Source organism: Rattus rattus, chromosome 2 (genome assembly GCF_011064425.1).
Source record: "Rattus rattus isolate New Zealand chromosome 2, Rrattus_CSIRO_v1, whole genome shotgun sequence".
Classification (NCBI taxonomy): Eukaryota; Metazoa; Chordata; class Mammalia; order Rodentia; family Muridae; genus Rattus; species Rattus rattus.
Genome location: NC_046155.1, coordinates 113,845,830 through 113,865,805, shown reverse-complemented (window position 1 = coordinate 113,865,805; position 19,976 = coordinate 113,845,830). Strand labels below are relative to the sequence as shown.

The following is a 19,976-nucleotide window of genomic DNA, read 5'->3' as shown; positions in this document are numbered from 1 at the left end:
TTAATCCAATCTAAAAAATTATGTCTTAGAATAGAGATCAGTAGTTATTTTCTATTTTATGACCTTATTAAATGGTGTTTTAGAATATTACTCTAGAATGGTTATATTTCCTTCATAATTTCATAAGTAATAATCTACTTTGCTCTGACCTCCATTTGCATTTTTCAATGTAGCATATGGTTTATGGGTCTTAATCATCTTTATAGCCCAAAAATCTAGCAAAGTATCTGCTGGCTAAGTTAATGCTGATTTCATTCTGTCTTAGTAAGTAAAATACATAACTACTTGGATTTTTTTCTTTTATCCTTGGCATATATTTATTGTACACTCTATTGGTATATATTTATTGAACACATTATAAATGTTATAATGTCTTCATTATAACATTTTCATGCGTGTATAACTTTTCTTTTTCTCATATTGATGCCACCCCAAACTACCCACAATATCCTCTCTTCCCCTTCATTCTGGGGCCCTTTTTTTTAACCAAATAGTTTCTCCTGAAAATATGAGTATATTCAGTTATATGCATATAGAATGCATATAAAATATATGTAGAGTAAATGTATATAGAACACTGTATTCTATAGAATACATGTATTCTATAGAAAAATGTATTCTATAGAATAAATGTATCAAGAAAATGTTATTTTCTTGATCTATGCATTCATCACCATGAACCATAAATTAATCACTTTTCTTGCAAATGACATTTAAAAATTCTTCTTTATAGCTGAACAAATGGTTACCATGTATATATGCCATGGTTTCTCTATCGATTTGTCTGTTGATGGACATCTGAGGTATCTCTACTACCTATCTATTGTGAATAGTACTGTTACAAACAGGTGTTCAGGTAGCTATAATGGTATATTGACTTAGATTTGGGGGTGTATATACTCTGCAAAAGCTACTATAGCTATTACCTAGGAATCAGATCATAACTTTGTCATTCAGAAAGTATGTACTCACTATGAAGTGAATATTAGCCAAAAGAAAGAAAGAAAGAAAGGAAGGAAGGAAGGAAGGAAGGAAGGAAGGAAGGAAGGAAGGAAGAAAGGGGAAAAATGACAGAATACCCAAGATACGGTCTACAGAACTCAAAATGGTCAACAAGCTGAAGGACCCAAGTGAGGATGCCTCAGTCCACTTGAAAGGAAGAAGAAAGCAATCACAAGGCAAGAGAGAGGGAGAGCCTGGGAAGGAAACTGGATTGGGGGATGGGAGGGGAATATTATTTGGTATTGAATGGGGGGGAAAGGCTTGAAGCCCTGAGGGCCAAGCAGAAAGAACCTTGGGAGGTAGGAGGTTGGAAGGACCCTCTAGAGGCCTGGGAGGTGAGGGACTCTCAGAATTCAATGTGGCAGTACCCTAGATGAACCAGAGAGCCCACCTCCGGCAGAAAGACAGGGCATCAAGTAAGGGATGGTGTTGCTATTCCACAGTTAAAACTCTGACCCATAATTGTTCCTGTCTGAAAGAACTGAGAGAATGGAAAGAGCCTGAGCGACAGACAGGCCCAAAGTAGGATCCAGCTCAAAGAGAGGCCCCAAGACCTGACACCATTACTGAGGCTGTGGAGCACTCACAAAAGGGAGCTATCCTGACTGAACTCCGAAAGACCTAACAAGGAGCTAAAAGAATCAGATGCAGATAGTTTGCACTCAACCAATGAACAGAAGCTGCTGATCCCTGTGGTTGAATTAGGGAAAAGCTAAAGGAAGTTGAGGAAGCTGAGGATGAGGGCGACTCTGTAAGAGGACCCCCAAGATCTCTCAGACACTTGATCACAAACCAGGCAGCATACACAGCTGAGATGAGGCCCCAAACACATGTGCAACAGAGGACTCCTGGGTCTGGGTTCAGTCAGAGAAGATGCATCTAACCCTCAAGAGACTGGAGGCCCCAGCGAGCTGATAGGTCTATTGGTGTGGGTTAGGTAGGGACATCTTCATGGATACAGGGGAGGATGGGAGGAGGTATGTGGAACAGTAGGAGGGTGGACTGGGAGGGGAGTGTAAAAATAAAAATAGATAGATAAATGTAGATAGATAGATAGGTAGATAATAAATAGAATATATATTTTAAAAATTAAACTAAAATTATTGTGTACATTGCTAAATATTTCTTTTTAAGCATTTTAACATTTGTTATCTAGTTAATGAAAAAATACTAGATTTTAACAACATAATAAATTTTTGCTTTCTTTTGTTATATTTTGTTTTGTTTTGAGGTTCTATGACCACCACATTATTTTTAGTATAACTTCAGCATCAGATAGTTAATTGAGCACCCATTATGAAATGCCATTAAAGATAGGATCATTGTCCTAACATAATAGAAATGGCTTTTTCATGTGAATTTGAAGTATCTCTCATCAAAACAGTCCACTTTCATCCTAGTACTGTATTATATCCCTGGAATATAGACTCCTGTCTGAGACTGGAGAGCCAATAAAATCCAGCAGAAAAAACCAGTTTATGCAACATATAAATCACTGATTTAGAAAACAATGTTTTATATTTCTGTATATTTATTTTTAATTTTGTAAAAGAAACTAAGAGGAAAAAATTGATAATAATTAGTAAATCTAATTTATAAAAAACTATATTCAACTAAATGTTCACATTTATTCAAGATATTATTGTCTCATGCTGTTTTACTTATCTATGGGACAAAGAGGATGCAGAGATGTTTAACGAAAGAGAATGAATATATTTTAAATTAGGGAAAAGGAAAATGAAAGTGACTACTATGAATTTTTAAGAATTTTTTTCGGAGGCATATTCAGTGGCAAGCCCAAAGTTGGCAACTAAATAATTAAGGTAAGTCTTGAATCTACTAGTGTAAATGGCTAATAATAAATTCACATTCAGTCAGATCTAATGACTGAAGATAAGTCTACATGAGCTTTCATCCCAACCCATATTCTCTTCATTCAACTATATTTTATAAATTTTTTAAAAAAATTAATACAATATATATCTACCCTCCACTTCTCATTGTGACTCTCCACAGACCCACCCCTTCCTCACTGCCTTTTTTCTTTTTTAAGTTTAATAACTCATTGACTATAACTTATGGTGTGCATATGCTACTGAGTTTAGATCCTTCTACTGGAGCATGAGGATTCTACCAGGACTCCTATAGAAAACTGAGTCTCCCTCAAAGAGAAGCCATCACTGCCCGTAGTGCATCAGTTAGGGGTTGAGGCTAAGGAATCTCTTTCTATTCCATCCTAGAATGTTGCTATATTTTAAAAGAAAAGTCCCAAATAATAAATTTGAGTATATAAAACTTAAATGAAACATTAAAAATATTTAAGTTGTTCATATGTAGTTTGCAACAGCTGGATAATCTTAAGGCTTTAATGGTATTAATAGCTTGTTTTCAATTTACATCCCATTTTATAAACTGCCAACTGATCTCATAAATGTAAATTTATAAAAACGTCGAAAGGCTACTGAACAACAATGACTTATGCTTGTTGTCAGCCTTGTAGAGACACTGGTTAAAATGACTTTTATCCATCCCAGATTAATCTCTACAGATAGAGAATTACATGTTTGATTTGGTTTAAAAAAAGATGACTAAAGCTAGTTTTAAAACACAAAACCCAGAGTTGAGGAAAAGGGGGGAAAGAATGCCAGTTATTTATTTCTTAAGAAAATGATGTAGCAACAGGACAGTTGCATAAAAAAATGAAACAGTTTATAAAATTTACACAGTAAGCAAGACTAAAATATGCAAGGTTGATGAGAATCTAATGAAACTTTCAAATATATTGAAATATCCATAATACAATTTTGTTGCCATAATAAGAAACTATATAGAACCAAAAAGATGGTGTGACTGCTATTCATATAGATATGTTGAGCCTCTAGAGAAAACAAACAAACAAACAAACAAAACAAAAAACAAAAAATACTCTATGATGGCATGCAGTGGCAAAGGAGGGCATTGTATTATGATAAAGGGGAAAACAGTTTATAAGACCCCTGTCAGTTGTAATGAACATTTCTTGGGTAGATGTATGTATACATCCTAGGTAGAAGAGTGCAAGAAAATGCTGGAATAGCATATACAAGGCCCTGGGTTGATGTTCAGTACTAGAAAAAAATAGTTTGGAAAACTAAAACTTTGCTTTCTGAAGTTTTACTAAACTAAAAAGTAAAACTAACATTTTATTTCACTAAAATAAAAATTTACTTTTCACTAAAAACCTACTTTCACAGCAAATTTCGGTGCGTCACAGAGTTGCGAAGGTCTCAAAGATGACCCATGCCATTGTACCATGAGATGTGGCCCTGATATTCTCCCACCAGAATCTGATTCAGACGGTTTTTCACATTTCTGTTTCCATTCCTTTGGCCCTTGAGCCTGATCATTACTAATCACAGTCAGACTGGCTCAAAGCTTCAGATGTTACTGTAGTCATCTGTTTTGATTCTTTTTCTGGCTATGAGTAATGTTCAGGTAATAATCTCTAGTTCACTCCTCCCAGAGCCACTCTTCTATTAGGCAGAACATTCAGATCTCTTGCCTGATTGTTTTCTACCAGTCACTGAATGTAGATAAGATAGATTAAATATGACAACTAATAAAAGCTGGCAGATATTCTCCTCTGTTACTGAGTTAGTAATTATTCATCTCTCCTAAACATTAATGAAATGAGTTCAAAAATTAGTGAGCATTTCTATCTGAGATTTTCAAAATTGTCAGGTAACATGGACACAGAGGCACAAATACACACACACACACACACACACACACACACATGAACGCACGCACGCATGCGTGCATGCACACATGCATGCACTTAGAAAGAGAGAGAGAGAGGGAGAGAGCAAAACTTTATTTTCTTGGAAATTTACAATGAAGTCAGGAAAACAAAAATGTGCTTCAAGTTCATAGGCATCAGTTTTTATAATTTTATTGTGATTTTATTTATTTTTTATTTTTTCAAATGACATGATTTTATTTTAAATCACCAAAACACATTCATAAAAACCAGCCCAAGAGAATTTTTTTAACAGAAATTTTATTTTGATACAAGTTATTTTTTAGGAAATACCAGTCTTTCCTTAGAAACTGAGGCGTGGGAAAAAACATGGGTCTGAGCAAAACCCAGTCAGACAAACAGCTATGGTCTATGTTTTATATTAGTTTAAAATTGTAGAAACACAAACAAATAGGTAGAGTGAGGTCAGACCTTTTAGTCCCACTCTGTTTCCTAGGATGTTCATAGATGGCTCTGGTACAGCAAGCTGTGGTAGTCATCTTTGTCCATGAGGAGGGGCTGCCTTTCCTCCTGGGGTTGCTTTTTCTTCTGATAGCATAGCCTACTGCTGAGCCCAGCTAGAGCTGTAGCAACAACAGCTCCCACCAGTGCTGCTCCAAGAAGCCATGGCCAGATACGACTAGCTTGTTCCAAGTAGGGCTCAATATAGTTTCGGTAAAAGCCTGGATCTGAAATAGAAAGAGATAATGCTGTTTTCAGGGATCATCAACATAACAGCATTTTAGCATGCTACTTAGCAGTAAGATGCTTGGGTTTGAATGCCAGCTATTTTGCTTGGTAAATAGAAAGAAAAGCTTGGGGAAAGTTAACCTATTCTTTCTCAGGTTCAGTTTCCTCCCTAGGAAGAAGAGAAAACAATTCTCTGCTTTTGGGACCTCATGAAACCTGCATATAAACCTCACTGTGTAATTTTGTTAGGTATTATTGTTATAATTTTATACAATTCCTTTGATGATTGTGTAATAGTACTGCCCATGTATGAAACATAGTTGTATTATTAACTGATGATGATCTGTTGGACAATTTAAGTTATTTGAGTAACACTGACTATATAGCTGGAAAAAGCTGCGTAGTCTCAGAGCATTCACAAGAACACTAAGACACGTGCACACTGTTCTTGCAGAGATCTCAGCTTTCAAATTATGTGTGCATATGTGTGTGTATGTGTTTGTGTGCGTCTATGTGTGTATGTATGTGTGTATATATGTGAGCATGTACATGTAGATGGCATCAAGGTTAAAAGAGGGTGAATGAGCACCTGGAGATGAAGCTACAAGTAGCTATGAACTGCCCATGTTGGTACTCGGATTTGAACTTCTGTCCTCTGTTAGAAGAGCAAACCTTAAACCCTTAAGATACCTCTCTATCTTTACAATTTTCAGTCTTAAGATAATAGATTTTAGTCATGAGTGTTTTTAAAATAATTTCAATTGAGGAAAACTCCTAGCCTTTGATTATCTGTAATTACTTCAAACCTCATAAGATAATACAATTGGGTTGGGATTAGTACAATTGTGACTCCTGCCATCCATACATAAATTTCTATCCCTGAATCTTCTAGTTCAGATAATCTAACATACATATTTTGAAAATAATGTACATGTGCGATTTCCCTGTACATTTCCTAAAGTTTTTCATAAAATCAAATTGCACCTTTAGTTTCATGAGTTTCCTAAAAATATTTTTCTATTTAGTCCAAGAATCCCTAAACATCTAAATATTATAGGTCTGGCATTTCTTCTACTATTACATCAACACATTGTATTAGAGAGAATACAATATATATTTAGTACGATGCTGACTCCTTGAAGACCCAAACTATGATGTATAGGGATAATGTCTTGTATACTGTGTGGAAGCATTATTGTTAATCAAAGTCTGATGCCCAATAAACTGAGGGAAGATTACAAGGTGGGACTTCTGGCAAAGAGAGAGGAGCTCTGAGAAGTAGCCACGGCAGGACTCACCACCTGGACTTGGCACAAGTTGTATGAGGTAACCAGCCATGTGGCAAACACAGAATGATATAAACAGGATAACTGAGATATAGGCTAGTCAGAGAAGCCTGGTTTAAGGCATACTCATTTATTAATAAATAAACAGGGTGAACAAGCCCCTGTAACTGAAACTACAAGTAATTAATTGGGAACAGGGGTGTGGGTGGAAAAGTAAAAGCCAGTGGTTACAATGAAGTAATTCTGAAATTTGGTAGAGTGCCTGGGCCCCATGAGAAAAGTAGATGATTAAGCCATGACTGAATGTATTATTGTACTCCAAAAAGGTAATGAAGAAATATTAGGCTGATTTAGTGAGATATTCAAAGGATATCGATGGAAAACAAATTATAAATTAGACATTAACTACATTACATTAACTACAATGTTCTGAGGTAAAATTTGTAGTTTATTTTTTAAATCTGGTATATAATAAAATTAATTATAATTAAATAAATAAATTAACTAATGTAAAAATAATTAAAATTTATATATATTAAAAATATGGAGCATTGGCTCTAAGAGAAAATAATATGAGAAATAACTATAACAGACTGATTCAATGTAGAAACAACAAAATTTAAGCTGTGTCTTTAAGTGACAATACCATATTGAGATGGTACAAATAAAATAGGTTTGTAAGAGAGTAAACTCATTATTTTTATATGAAAACACCTGAGATAGACTTCATCAATTAAAAGATATTATTATTTACATATTATTTAGAAACATGGAAATAATTTTTAAAAGTATAGCTGTGATACTTGGGACACTAACCTGCTAAGAGCATAGACATGGAAAGTGATGTCTTTGTTTTGATATTTGAAAAAGTCTAGCCTTTAAAATATCATACAATATTATTTGATAAAATGAAATTATTAATCATGATCAATGACATGATTCATGTATGGGAGTCAAATATAAACAAATACAAAACAGAGACAAACATAAATGGAATACATTATTTTCCAACACTTAAGAATATTTCGTTATACAATAGAGAAATGTACTTAAAATAGTACCTGAATTCTAAAGTAATAAATAAATGGTATGACGAGAAATGAATTATCAAATGATATATGATGAAGTAGGTTGTTTTTGTAGAAAAAATCATGTAAATTAATTACATGTGAATTCAAAAATTAGCTTCAAATATATACAATTAGAAAAATAATAGTCTTACTATCATGTATATACTTAAGACATACACTCATTCAAAGAATAATTTAAAGTGTATATGCTTCTAATTATAAATATTCAGTTTATGTAAATACAATTAAGGTCTATTTAGAAAAATTTAAAATTCCAGTAAACAAAGGACCCGCACTTAGTACTATCTCAATAAGAGGAGATAGATTGCTTACGGAAGACAACTTCTATATACTGTCTCTTCTTTGGGTTGCTTATATGAAATGCCACAAGAATATTGATGAGACATCATAGATTACAGAATCCAAGGGGAAGATTAAGTCTTAAGAAACATTAGGGTATAGTCTTCAAAATTATGGGCTATTTTTTTCATTAGAGTATTACTAGCAAAAAATTTATTCAAGCCAAAAAATTTTAACTCGTACCTTAGTATCACTGCTACCCACTCCTTCATTCCACCCCTGTTGAAGTGGAAACTACAGTAATTTTTTCATGATCATCTTCTTTAGAGATATTTGATATGTACAGAATAGATGCCTAAGTCATGATATTACTAATAAAGGCTCTGAATTCTCCATCCTGCAACTAAAACAGTGGATTCAGGAACTAAAGTCAGTAAGCAAAGCCAACACCATATAAGAAGCAGAAAATCAAAAGCTAGAAAACTGAAGACCTGGTCCTCTCTGTCTTTCTCCTTTCCTCCTTTTTTATCCTTTGAGTATTCCCATTTTTCTAATTTTATGATCAAATTATTGTTTTGTCTAATCTCATTCTTATTTGCTGATATTTGCTCTTCAAAAGTTCTAATGACTTTGAGAAGTTAATTAACTTCACATCCCACAAAAAGAAAAGAGATATACTCATGACATGCTGGAATGATAATTACATATAAATAATTCATAGTAAAATTATATACCTAAATCAAGGAAAAAGGCACCATTTACTTTATGAGGTATTTGTAAAACTTGATAATGTTCTGAATGAATGACATAGTAGTACGCTCCTTTCAATCTGGAGGATTTGTTAATTACTAATTGCATATTAAAGCTCAGTATTCAAAGAGGACAAAAATAGAACTTTTTTTTTTAACTTAAATGGTGGCTACAGGGAGAAATATCTATTTTTTCTGTTTCTTTTATTTACTTGTCTCTAAAAAATCATCTCATCTATCTCTAAAGCCTTTAGAAGTCAAGAAGCTTGTTTTAATGAAAATAGATTGTTTTTTTTTGCTTGTTTATCATCACCAGAAATGTCAATAAATGACTGATATAAAAATGTAAAGCTCTAGATTTGAGTGTCATTAATTTAAATAATCAAAAAATTGAAACCAATGAAAATGCAGCATTTATTTTCAGTAATACTGAAACTCACTCTTAAATACATTTTAAAAATATATTTTGATAATGGAACTTAAATGCCTAAATTCAACTACTCCCATTTATTTGCATACATAGCTGATTTTAAATATCTGTCAACATGTAGCAAATTGCATAATTAATACTCTTTCTTTTATGTCCTGGATATCAAAGGGAGCAGCTAGTGCTCTTAAACACTAACTAAGTCATCTCTCCATGCCAAGAAACAGCTTCAACTTGGAAAGGGGGTCCTGAGAGGGAAGTTTGGAAGACTCGACATCAATTGTGGGTACAAGCTGAGAGCTCTGTCTTCTGCTTGATAAAGCTCTCCAAAGATTTCCAGACAACTCAGCTCTTGCTAGAAAAAAATTCTAAAAGCTCTCTGGGTAGATAGTTCATGGACTTTCCAAACAATGTCAGAAAAGCTGCTAGAAAACCAAACAAAACAAAACAAAATAAAACAAAACAAACAAACAAACAAAAAACTCTTGGATCCTCAGACCTAGGTCAGAAATTCTGCTAGACTCATTGATAAATGGCTATTAGCCCAAATGCCTGAATTACCCTAGATGCCTAGAACAAATGAAACTCAAGACGGATGATCAAAATGTGAATGCTTCACTCCTTCTTTAAAAGGGGAACAAGAATACCCTTGGCAGGGAAGAGAGGGGCAAAGATTAAAACAGAGACTGAAGGGACACCCATTCAGAGCCTGCCCCACATGTGGCCCATATATATACAGCCACCCAATTAGATAAGATGGATGAAGCAAAGAAGTGCAGAAGTGTAGATCGCTCCTGAGAGACACAGCCAGAATACAGCAAATACAGAGGCGAATGTCAGCAGCAAACCACTGAACTGAGAATAGGACCCCCGCTGAAGGAATCAGAGAAAGAACTGGAAGAGCTTGAAGGGGCTCGAGACCCCATATGTACAACAATGCCAAGCAACCAGAGCTTCCAGGGACTAAGCCACTACCTAAAGACTATATATGGACTGGGACCCCTGGACTCTGACCTCATAGGTAGCAATGAATATCCTAGTAAGAGCACCAGTGGAAGGGGAAGCCCTGGGTCCCATAAGACTGAACCCCAGTGAACTAGACTGTTGGGGGGGGCGGCAATAGGGGAGGGTGGGGAGGAAACACCATAAGGAAGGGGAGGGGAGGGGATGTTTGCTGGAAACCGGAAAAGGAATAACACTCGAAATGTATATAAGAAATATTCAAGTTAATAAAAAAAAAAAAAAAGAAATTCTGCTAGAAAAATTCTAAAACAGCTGTAACAGCTCTCCAGGATAGCTTTTAGGTTTTTTAACCAAAGTCAGAGAAGCTGCTAGAAAAAAAATTCTTGGGTTTTTGGACCAAGGTCAGAAATTCTGTTAGAAAAATTCTAAAAAAGCAATATTTGCTCTCCAAACAGTTCTTTCTGGGTAGCTCTCTCTTTCAGACCAAACCTCAGCCTTTTATTTACATATCAATGTTGTCATTTGCTCCATGTTCCCTTTTGATTATCTCATGAATCAACCTTTTATGACTTTAGGCCCCTTGATTTCAAACAACAAATACTGTTTTTTTTTAAATGAATTCAGAGATCTAAGTATGCACAGACAGTAAGCTAGCTGGGTAAGATCCAGCTCTGAGATCACCATTCCTACAAATCCCTTTATCTCCTTCCTTAATATCTTTCTGACAGACTGGCTTATAGTGCAGTTGCTTCTGTTCCTTGCGGCCCATGAAGCTTCTTGTATAATTCATATTACTTTCCTATATTTTACATAGTTGAGAAATTATACACCTTTGAATTCATGTTTTTAGAATTTTTTTTCAACAGGCTATCCTGAAGTTCATAGCATTTACCATTTTGCTGAGTTCATTAGACACACCCTCGCCTCCCACAGTAGTGCTGTTTCTGATTATCAATGGGGTCATTAACCTTGGCAGAGAAGATATCCCCCTGAAGGGGGAACATAAAATAAATAATGTGAATTAAGAGACAAACAAATCTCGTGTGCACAGCAACCATTAACATTCATTCTTTAGAATTAAGACATCAAGACTTCTGGAATCATAAACCAAAATAAACTCTTTTTTTATTTTTTATTTTTTTTGGTGTTTCTGTCCTTGCCTTTTATCAGTTTTCCCTAAAAGAAAATCACTTGCTTCTCAGTTTTTAAAACATCACTAAATCTGATTACAAGAGAAAATGTTTGACAAATTCAGAATACTTAATACTTAAATACTTAAGTAATTATCAACATGAATACTTGGATGATGAATAATGACGGTCATGAACTAAGTTATTGGAAAAAATTTAATAATATTTTTAGAAATCTTGAAGTTTAGCAATGAATAGAGATAAAATTTAACTACTTTGAATGTATAAAGAAACAATAGTGAAGAATGCCTGAAAAGATAGAAAATAGGCAATTTCTATTATTTATTTTAAAATTAACTTTTTCTAAGGTTAACTTAGTTCATAGCTATACAGAAGCATAGCAAATCAGTAAAGTATTTCAAATCAATACTGTGTACTTTAACATATTTAGCAAAAATATATTCCACCTTCTCTTAGGAGTTTTGATTCTTGTCTCTCATATAGCTCTAAGGTCTAGGTATCTGGAGCTTCAAGTCTATGTATCGTATTGTGCTGAGAAATATTTACCCTGATGTTTCGTATTTTATCATTCTATTATAACAAAAATATGGACTTCCCCTTGTGTCTGGCCCTTTGTTTTATCATTGTTAAATATATCAGCAAATTATACTATAATTTACATCACAGGTTAAAAAGCTTCAAAGGAGTCCTATAATTTCTTTTTTCTTTACTCAGTATATAACTTACTTGCCAATTTCTATGAGTTATGTCCTAAAAATATAATGAGGAATAAACTGGTTCTTGGATCACACCCAGACAATGCCCCAGTCATAAAAAAACATACAATTTGTGTTAACTTTTACAAAACATCTCAATCTTTTCAATGTTAATTTCTTTGTCCATAACATCCAACAGAAGATTTCAATATTCCATAAATACAGTGGTCATCTTTGATTTTTAGTCTTATTCTTTCAGGTTAGGATATTTTCTGCCCTTTTCTATCTGCTGCCTACCAATTCTTTAAACATTGTCAATGATGAATTATATATAAATCACTGTTTACCTATCTGAATCCTTAAAAAAAATTGCTGTTCTGTCTTTGTACTTCTTTGCACAGTCTTTTGGACTTTGTAGTGATTTAAATATGCATGGTCCAGGGAGTGGCACTATTAGGAAGTGTGGCCTTGTTGGAGTAGGTGTGGCCTTAGAAAAAGTATGTCACTGTAGGGGTGGGTTTTAAGACACTTGTCTTGGCTGCCTGGGAGCCATTCTTTCCTAGCTGTCTCTCAGTTCCTCTAGCCCCATGTCTGTCTGGATGCTGTCACACTCCGACCTTGATGATAATGGACTGAACCTCTGAACCTGTAAGTCAGCCCCAATTAAATGTCCTTTATATGAATTGCCGTGCTCATGGTGTCTGTTCACAGCAATAAAACACTAATTATGACACACTTCCATATTGGATTTGGTGCTTACTGATATCCAAATTACATTAGTCATTTCAATGGAACTAAAGCTGATCATAAGAGCTAGGAGTTAGTAAGGCTCACACATTTGTTCATTTTTCCTTATTTAATGAACTTATTCATATTTCATTCATTTAACTATTTGTAGTTTTACATTGTGTTCTTCTAGCCTTTGTATAGAAGTCTTTATATGCAATAGTGAAAGCATAGTGTGTTAAGGAAACTGTCAAAACCTATTTCCTCCATATACTGGTATTTAACATTTAACAAGTCACTTCAATTCTATAAGACTGTTATTCTCAACTCTTTTATGGAAACTAATACCTATCCAGCAAATAATAAATTTATATATATATATATATATATATATGTATATGTATATGTGTGTGTGTGTGTGTGTTTTAAATAAAAAGGGTTCACCCACCCATACACCCAAAGACTTATGTTTTAAGGACTTAGCTGTCAGCTGATAGGTTTGAGAAGTTGTATCACAAGAGTTCTGACTACATCAATTGATTAATTAATTGATAGATTCCCAATATGATGCACTAATTAAGATGTGCTGGAAAGTAGGAAGCGAAGCCTGATTGGAGGAATTAAGTTACTGGGAGCTTGCCTTTGAGGGATACATCATGGATATGACTTCCTTTTTGTCCATAATACATATTCCTAACATCATGATATTTCTATCTTGCCTCGAGCTCTAACCAATGAAACCTGGCAATCATGATCTGAAACCTCTGAAACCATGAGAAAATAATTACATTAACTTGTCTTTCTCAGTCATTTGTCATTGCAACAAATAGGTAGACCAGAATACTAGGAAGTTTCTACATGGATTAGGCTTTCATTATTGCCTATTCCTTCTTCACCAAGAAGATATTAATGTAGTTCTAATTAGGAATACCAAAGCCAGTATATACTTCTAGTCCTAAGGCTTTACGTTATGCTTTTAGCCAAAGGAATACTAATTAAATTACAGAAGTATTATGAAACCCATTACTAGTTGGATTTGAAAGTTTCCATTATTGTATTGGTAATCTTACTAAGTGTATCCCAGTGAAAGATCACAAACTGCTAACTCCATATTATCCTGCATAGACTGAATTCTTTAACATGATTCACAACAATATATTGAGTCATTCCTATCTAAATATATAACAAATAAAATATGATTCACAGAAATTAAATAATATCCCTAGGTTATAAAATTGTTAGCGGACAGAATAATGGCTCAAAAGCTTCCCAATCCTATATTATTCAATAATTTAGCTGTACAAAATATCCTTGAAATATAGTTCTAGTTCACATGATTATAAATTGGTATAATAAAGTTTCTTAAAAAGTTTTGGAAAAAAATGTATATGCAATGGATTTTTTCTTTTTTACTATCCCAAAAGAGATTGCCCACATTAGACTACACAGTTCATCTTAATGCAACTGAGCCTTACCTGACTCTTGTAGGTAACTGTAGTCATATCCCAGATCCTTGGATGAAATGAAGAAATCACCATTTCTATAGAGCGGAATGAAAGGAACCATGTAGGATTCTCTGTTATGGCCAATAGGTGCATTGGCTTCTGGGTAAACTTCCAAAAGAGGGCGGTGTCTTCGGAGCCATCGTTCAAAAATACTACAAAGGGAAGGGTTACTCAGACTCAGGAACATTTTATATAAAGTCTAAATTTTAAGTTCTTAAAAGACAATCATTGATATCACTAGACTTAGTCAAATGCTATCTTCAAACTTTGACAAGTTACCATCTCCTATCCTAAATAAGGTCATTCATCAGAAGTAAGTGTGAGGATGACTTCAAAAGTTTCCTTATGAAAATTAAACTTTTATAGCTAGTATATAGGTTTCAGAATTCAACATTTGTTCTCATGAAATTTAGTCATAATCATAAGTTAAATATAACTTTAAAATGTAAGGAGAGTCAAAAGAAAAAACATAAAACTCAAATGACAAAGGACTAGAACTTAATCACTTTCTGTTTGTTGTTGCATGTGAGTATCAGCAATTTCATTCTTTGTCTTATGGTTGGGAAAGATCATGTTTTCTGAGGCAGAGCCTACCTTTAATAATATAAGATGAAACAGTCCATTTACAGGTACCCACAATAAAACAAAACCATCCTAGGAATATGAAATAGTCACATACACACACACACACACACACACACACACACACACACACACACACACACAGTGGAAATCCATACTAACAGTGTACAATGACAGTCTTTGGAATAGCATTGACTTTGAATGTGCAGCAGAGATTGCCAGGTCAGGTGTGGACTTGGTAGAGGTGGAATGACATAGTTCCTGGCCCTAGAATGAGGCCAGTAGGCATGGACCTTCATAAGTGTCAATGGCTACTGTGGACATAAGGCTTATTTAAATAACAATGTACTTATTTTCACATTCCTCTTTCAAAGATGTCCTCCCTGTTAATGTTAAAGACTTCATGATAATCAGAGATAGCCCAATTAGCCACAGGTGAAGGTATGGTTAATATCTCACCAAAATGATAAACCTGGACCCTTCAGCTCTTAAAGCTATGGAAGAAAACTCTAAAAACATGAGTTTGAAAATATATCATTTCTCAGCTATGAAAATATGATTATATAATGTGAACTGAATGGGAGGGTTATGAATCTAAAAGAACAAAATCAGATGCACTCTGTGCGAAATTGTAAGGAAGATAGTAAGGAAGGAGATAAAGAGATTTAAGAAGTAGTGATCATAAGGCATCCCACCCTTCTAAGTTTTTTGTTTATGCCTGCCAAGTCAGACAGATGCCTGAGATTACTGTGATTCTGGGACAGAGGGAATTTAGGTCCAGTACCAAACATGATAGCAATGGTAATTTCATGGCAGGATCCCAGCCAGCTAACTTATCATCTGCACAGATCTACAGACAGATCTTGGAATTCTTTTGCAATGTTAAAAAAAATGTGCGTGCTGTCTCCTAAGAATCAAAGGGAAGGGTCATGGGATACTTATTCATAAGATAATTAAAAGGGAATCTATAGAAAATGACTAGATTGATATGTAAAAATAAAAGACTGGGCTTATGATCTGCAAGATATGAGCTACCCAAAGAAAATTTAAAAATATCAAGAAAGAACTCCTTGGTGAACTGTCTGAAGCAGAAAATAGTAAAGAGAGCTGTCTGGAGAGCTCCAGAGAAAACAGACCAGAGAGAAAGCAATGTGGAAGGCTATCTCAAGCAGAATTTGCACCGAAAATTTGACTTTGAGTTGTTCCCTTCTCTCAGAATCTCCCTCAAGGCTGAGGCTGTTACTTGGCAGAAGACAGATGTACCATGAAAGGTACTAATCTGTTCTGCACTAATCTGTTCTCTAGAATGTGTGCTCAGAAGTTTGCGCTTATTGTTCTGATCTGCTCCTGAATGTGTTTCACAATAGTTCTGTAAGCTAGCTACATTTTCTTTTGGAACATTTCTATTAAAATAAACCAATGTTAGTTTCTATTAGACACAATAAAAACTAGCAATAATGCTTTTAAAAAAACTAATTGCATCAGAAGATTTGGAAAACTGAATTCTCAAACAGTAAGAGAATTTATAGAGAACTCTTAAAAAGCATGACAAAAAAAATCAATTTGTGTTGCCAGACTGGTTAAGAGGGGAAGAATGAGAAACCTGGTGTTGAAGTTTCCTTGAGCACTACCCCTGTGTTTGATTCTTTCATGATTAAAAAGTAAATTAAGGGCCACATCTGCTCACATTCCTGAACCTGCCTAGCGCCCTCTGGATACGGAAATATAAGAGCAGTAAGCAGCAGGAACCTCTTGGTTTCTTCCTGGACCCAGAACTGAACTGAAATGGTCCCACAGCTCTCTGTACCCAAATCCCATGGAGGAGAGAGCTGGTCTCACAGAAATGCAGACAATCCTCAGAACTCATAGGAGACAACTACCTCTGCCCACATTCCTGACTCAAGAGTGCCTTCTGTGCCCTCTGGGCATAAGAGCCTAAGATCAGTCAGAGGCAGGTCCCCTATGGTTTCTGCATGCGCCAAGAGCCAAAAGCCAGACACCAGGAGTGCCAGCCCACCTGAGAGCAGAAGTAAGACCAACTCTTCTGCTCCAGGTGACCTACCTGGTGGCCTTAGGACACACAAGGCAAAGGTCCTCTGATACAGGACACTTCCGGTTTCTGACTGTACCCAGAGCTGAACTTCTCCCACAGACTTCTGTACCCAAATACAAGGGGGAGAGAACTGGACTTTCAGAAGTGCAGACAATCCTGAGAGCTCATGGGAGACCACCACTTCTGCTCACATTCCTGGCCCAAGAGGAACCTGCCTAGTGCCCTCTGGATATAGGAACCTAGAAGGAGTCATGGTCAGGACCCTTCCAGTTTCTGCCAGCCCAGAGCTAAAAGCCAGTCACCAAGAGCACTGACACACCTGAGAGCAGAGGTAAGGTCAACTCTTCTGCTCCAAGTGACTTGCCTGGAGGCTTTAGGACACACAAGCCCAGGAGCAGTTCTCTGATGCCAGATCTGGCTGAAAAAAACTTGTCCATAGGAGTGCTGAAACACTGGAGGGTCAATCCACTGTCAGAGACAGCAAGACCAGCTAACAGGAGAGAAAACCCGATGAAAAGAATCAAGCACAAGAACCTAAGCAACAGAAACCAAGACTATTTGGCATCATCACAGCCCAGTTCACCCACCAAAGCAAATACTTGATATCCAAACACACCAGCAAAGCAAGATTTGGATTCAAAATCAAATCTCATGATGATAGACAACTTTAAGGACATAAAGAACTCCCTTAAAGAAATACAGGACAACACAGATAAACAGGTAGAAGCCCTTAAAGAGGAAACACAAAAATCCCTTAAAGAATTACAGGAAAACACAATCAAACATGTGATTGGATTAGACAAAACCATCCAGGATTTAAAAATGGAAAGAGAAACAATAAAGAAATCACAAAGGGAGACAACCCTGGAGATAGAAAACCTAGGAAAGAGATCAAGAGTCATGTATGCAAGCATCACCAACAGAATACAAGAGACCGAAGAATCTCAGGGGCAGAAGATACCACAGAGAACATTGACACAACTATCAAAAGTAATGTAAAAAATCCAAAAAGAAACAGGAGGAAGCATATTTCAGAAGTTTGATAGCAGACTTAAAAGTTGTAGAAAAAAAAGAAGCAAATACCCCCAAGAGGAGAAGAAGGAAGGAAATAATCAAATTCAGGGCTGAAATCAACCAAGTAGAAACAAAAAGAACTATACAAAAAAAAAAAAACTAACAAAACCAGGAGTTGGTTCTTTGAGAAAGTCAAAAAGATAGATAAACCCTTAGCCCGACTAACCAGAGGGTACAAATTAACAAAATCAGAAATTAAAAGGGAGACATAACAACAGAATCTGAGGAAATTCAAACAATCCTCAGATCCTACTACGAAAGCCTATATTCAGCAAAACAGGAAAATCTGGAAGAAATGGACAATTTTCTAAACAGATAACAGGTTTCAAAATTAAATCCAGATCAGATAAGCCATCTAAACAACCCCATAACTCCTAAAGAAATAGAAGCAGTTATTAAAAGTTTCCCAACCAAAAGAAGCCCAGGACAATATGGGTTTAGTGCAGAATTCTATCAGACCTTCATAGAAGACCTCATGCCAATACTATCCAAACTATTCCACAAAACAGGAACAGAAAGAGCGCTACCCAATTCCTTCTATGAAACCACAGTTTTGTTTATACCTAAACCACACAAAGATTTGAAAAAGAAAGAGAACTGCAGAACAATTTCTCTTATGAATATCAAGGTGACAATATCCAATAAAACTGTCACAAACCAAATCCAAGAACACATCAAATGCTCATCTATAATGATCAAGTAAGCTTCATCACAGGGTTTCAGGAATGGTACAATATACAGAAATCCATCAACATAATTCACTATGTAAACAAACTCAAAGAAAAAAACCACATGATCATTTCATTAGATGCTAAGAAAGCATTTGACAAAATTCAACACCTTTTCATGATAAAAGTCTTGGAAAGATCAGGACTTCGAGGCCCATACCTATACATAGTAAAAGCCATATACAGCAAACCAGAAGCTAACATTAAACTAAATGGACAGAAACTTGAAGCAACCCCTCTAAAATCAGGGACTAGGCAAGGCTGCCCACTCTCTCCCTACTTATTTAATATAGTTCTTGAAGTTCTAGCCAGAGCAATCAGACAACAAAAGGAGGTCAAGGGGATACAGATCAGAAAAGAAGAAGTCAAAATATCACTATTTGCAGATGATATGATAGTATATTTAAGTGATCCCAAAAGTTCCACCAGACAACTACTAAAGCTGATAAACAACTTCAGCAAAGTGGCTGGGTATAAAATTAACTCAAATAAATCAGTAGCCTTCCTCTACACAAAAGAGAAACAAGCTGAGAAAGAAATTAGGAAATGAGACCCTTCACAATAATCACAAATAACGAAATGTGGATGCTTCACTTCTTTTTAAAAGGGAGAAAATATCTATTGGAGGGGATATGGAGGCAAAGTTTTAGAGCAGAGCCTGCCCCACATGAATATATATATATATATATATATATATATATATATATATATCCAAAACTAGGTAATATTGATAAAGCTAACAAGTGCATGCTGATAGGACCTGTATACAGATGTCTCCTTAGAGATACAACCAGAGCATGTCAAATACAGAGGCGAATGCTAGCAGCAAACCATTGAACTGAGAACTGAACTCCAGTTGGAGGAATTAGAGAAAGGACTGAAAGAGCTGAAGGGGCTTGAAATCCCATAAGAACAACAATGCCAACCAACCACAGCTTCCAGAGACTAAACTACTACCCAAGGACTATACATGGACTGACCCATGGCTCCAGCTCCATATGTAGCAGAGGATGGCCTTGTTGGGCACCAGAGGAAGGAGAAGCCCTTGGTCCTGCCAAAGTTGGAACCCCAGTGTAAGGGAATATTGGGGGGGGATGGAAGAGGGAGTGGATGGGGAGAGGAACACCCATATAGAAGAAGGGGAGAGGGTGGGGTTAGGGGCTTATAGACAGGAGACCAGGAAAAAGAATAACATTT

The 19,976-nt window shown here is 35.5% G+C and overlaps 1 protein-coding gene across 1 annotated transcript in view; it reads right to left on the bottom strand.

The window, feature by feature from the left end:
* Positions 1 to 5,024: 5,024 nt before the first annotated feature.
* Positions 5,025 to 19,976, bottom strand: part of Tyr (tyrosinase) — a 76,938-nt gene continuing 61,986 nt past the window's right edge. Inside the window, exons 4-5 of the mRNA XM_032895943.1 lie at positions 14,313 to 14,494; positions 5,025 to 5,469 (exon numbers count right to left, since the gene is read on the bottom strand). Of these exons, the coding sequence (XP_032751834.1) occupies positions 5,243 to 5,469; positions 14,313 to 14,494 (409 nt within the window). The 3' untranslated portion in view covers positions 5,025 to 5,242. The remainder of the gene's footprint in view (positions 5,470 to 14,312; positions 14,495 to 19,976) is intronic.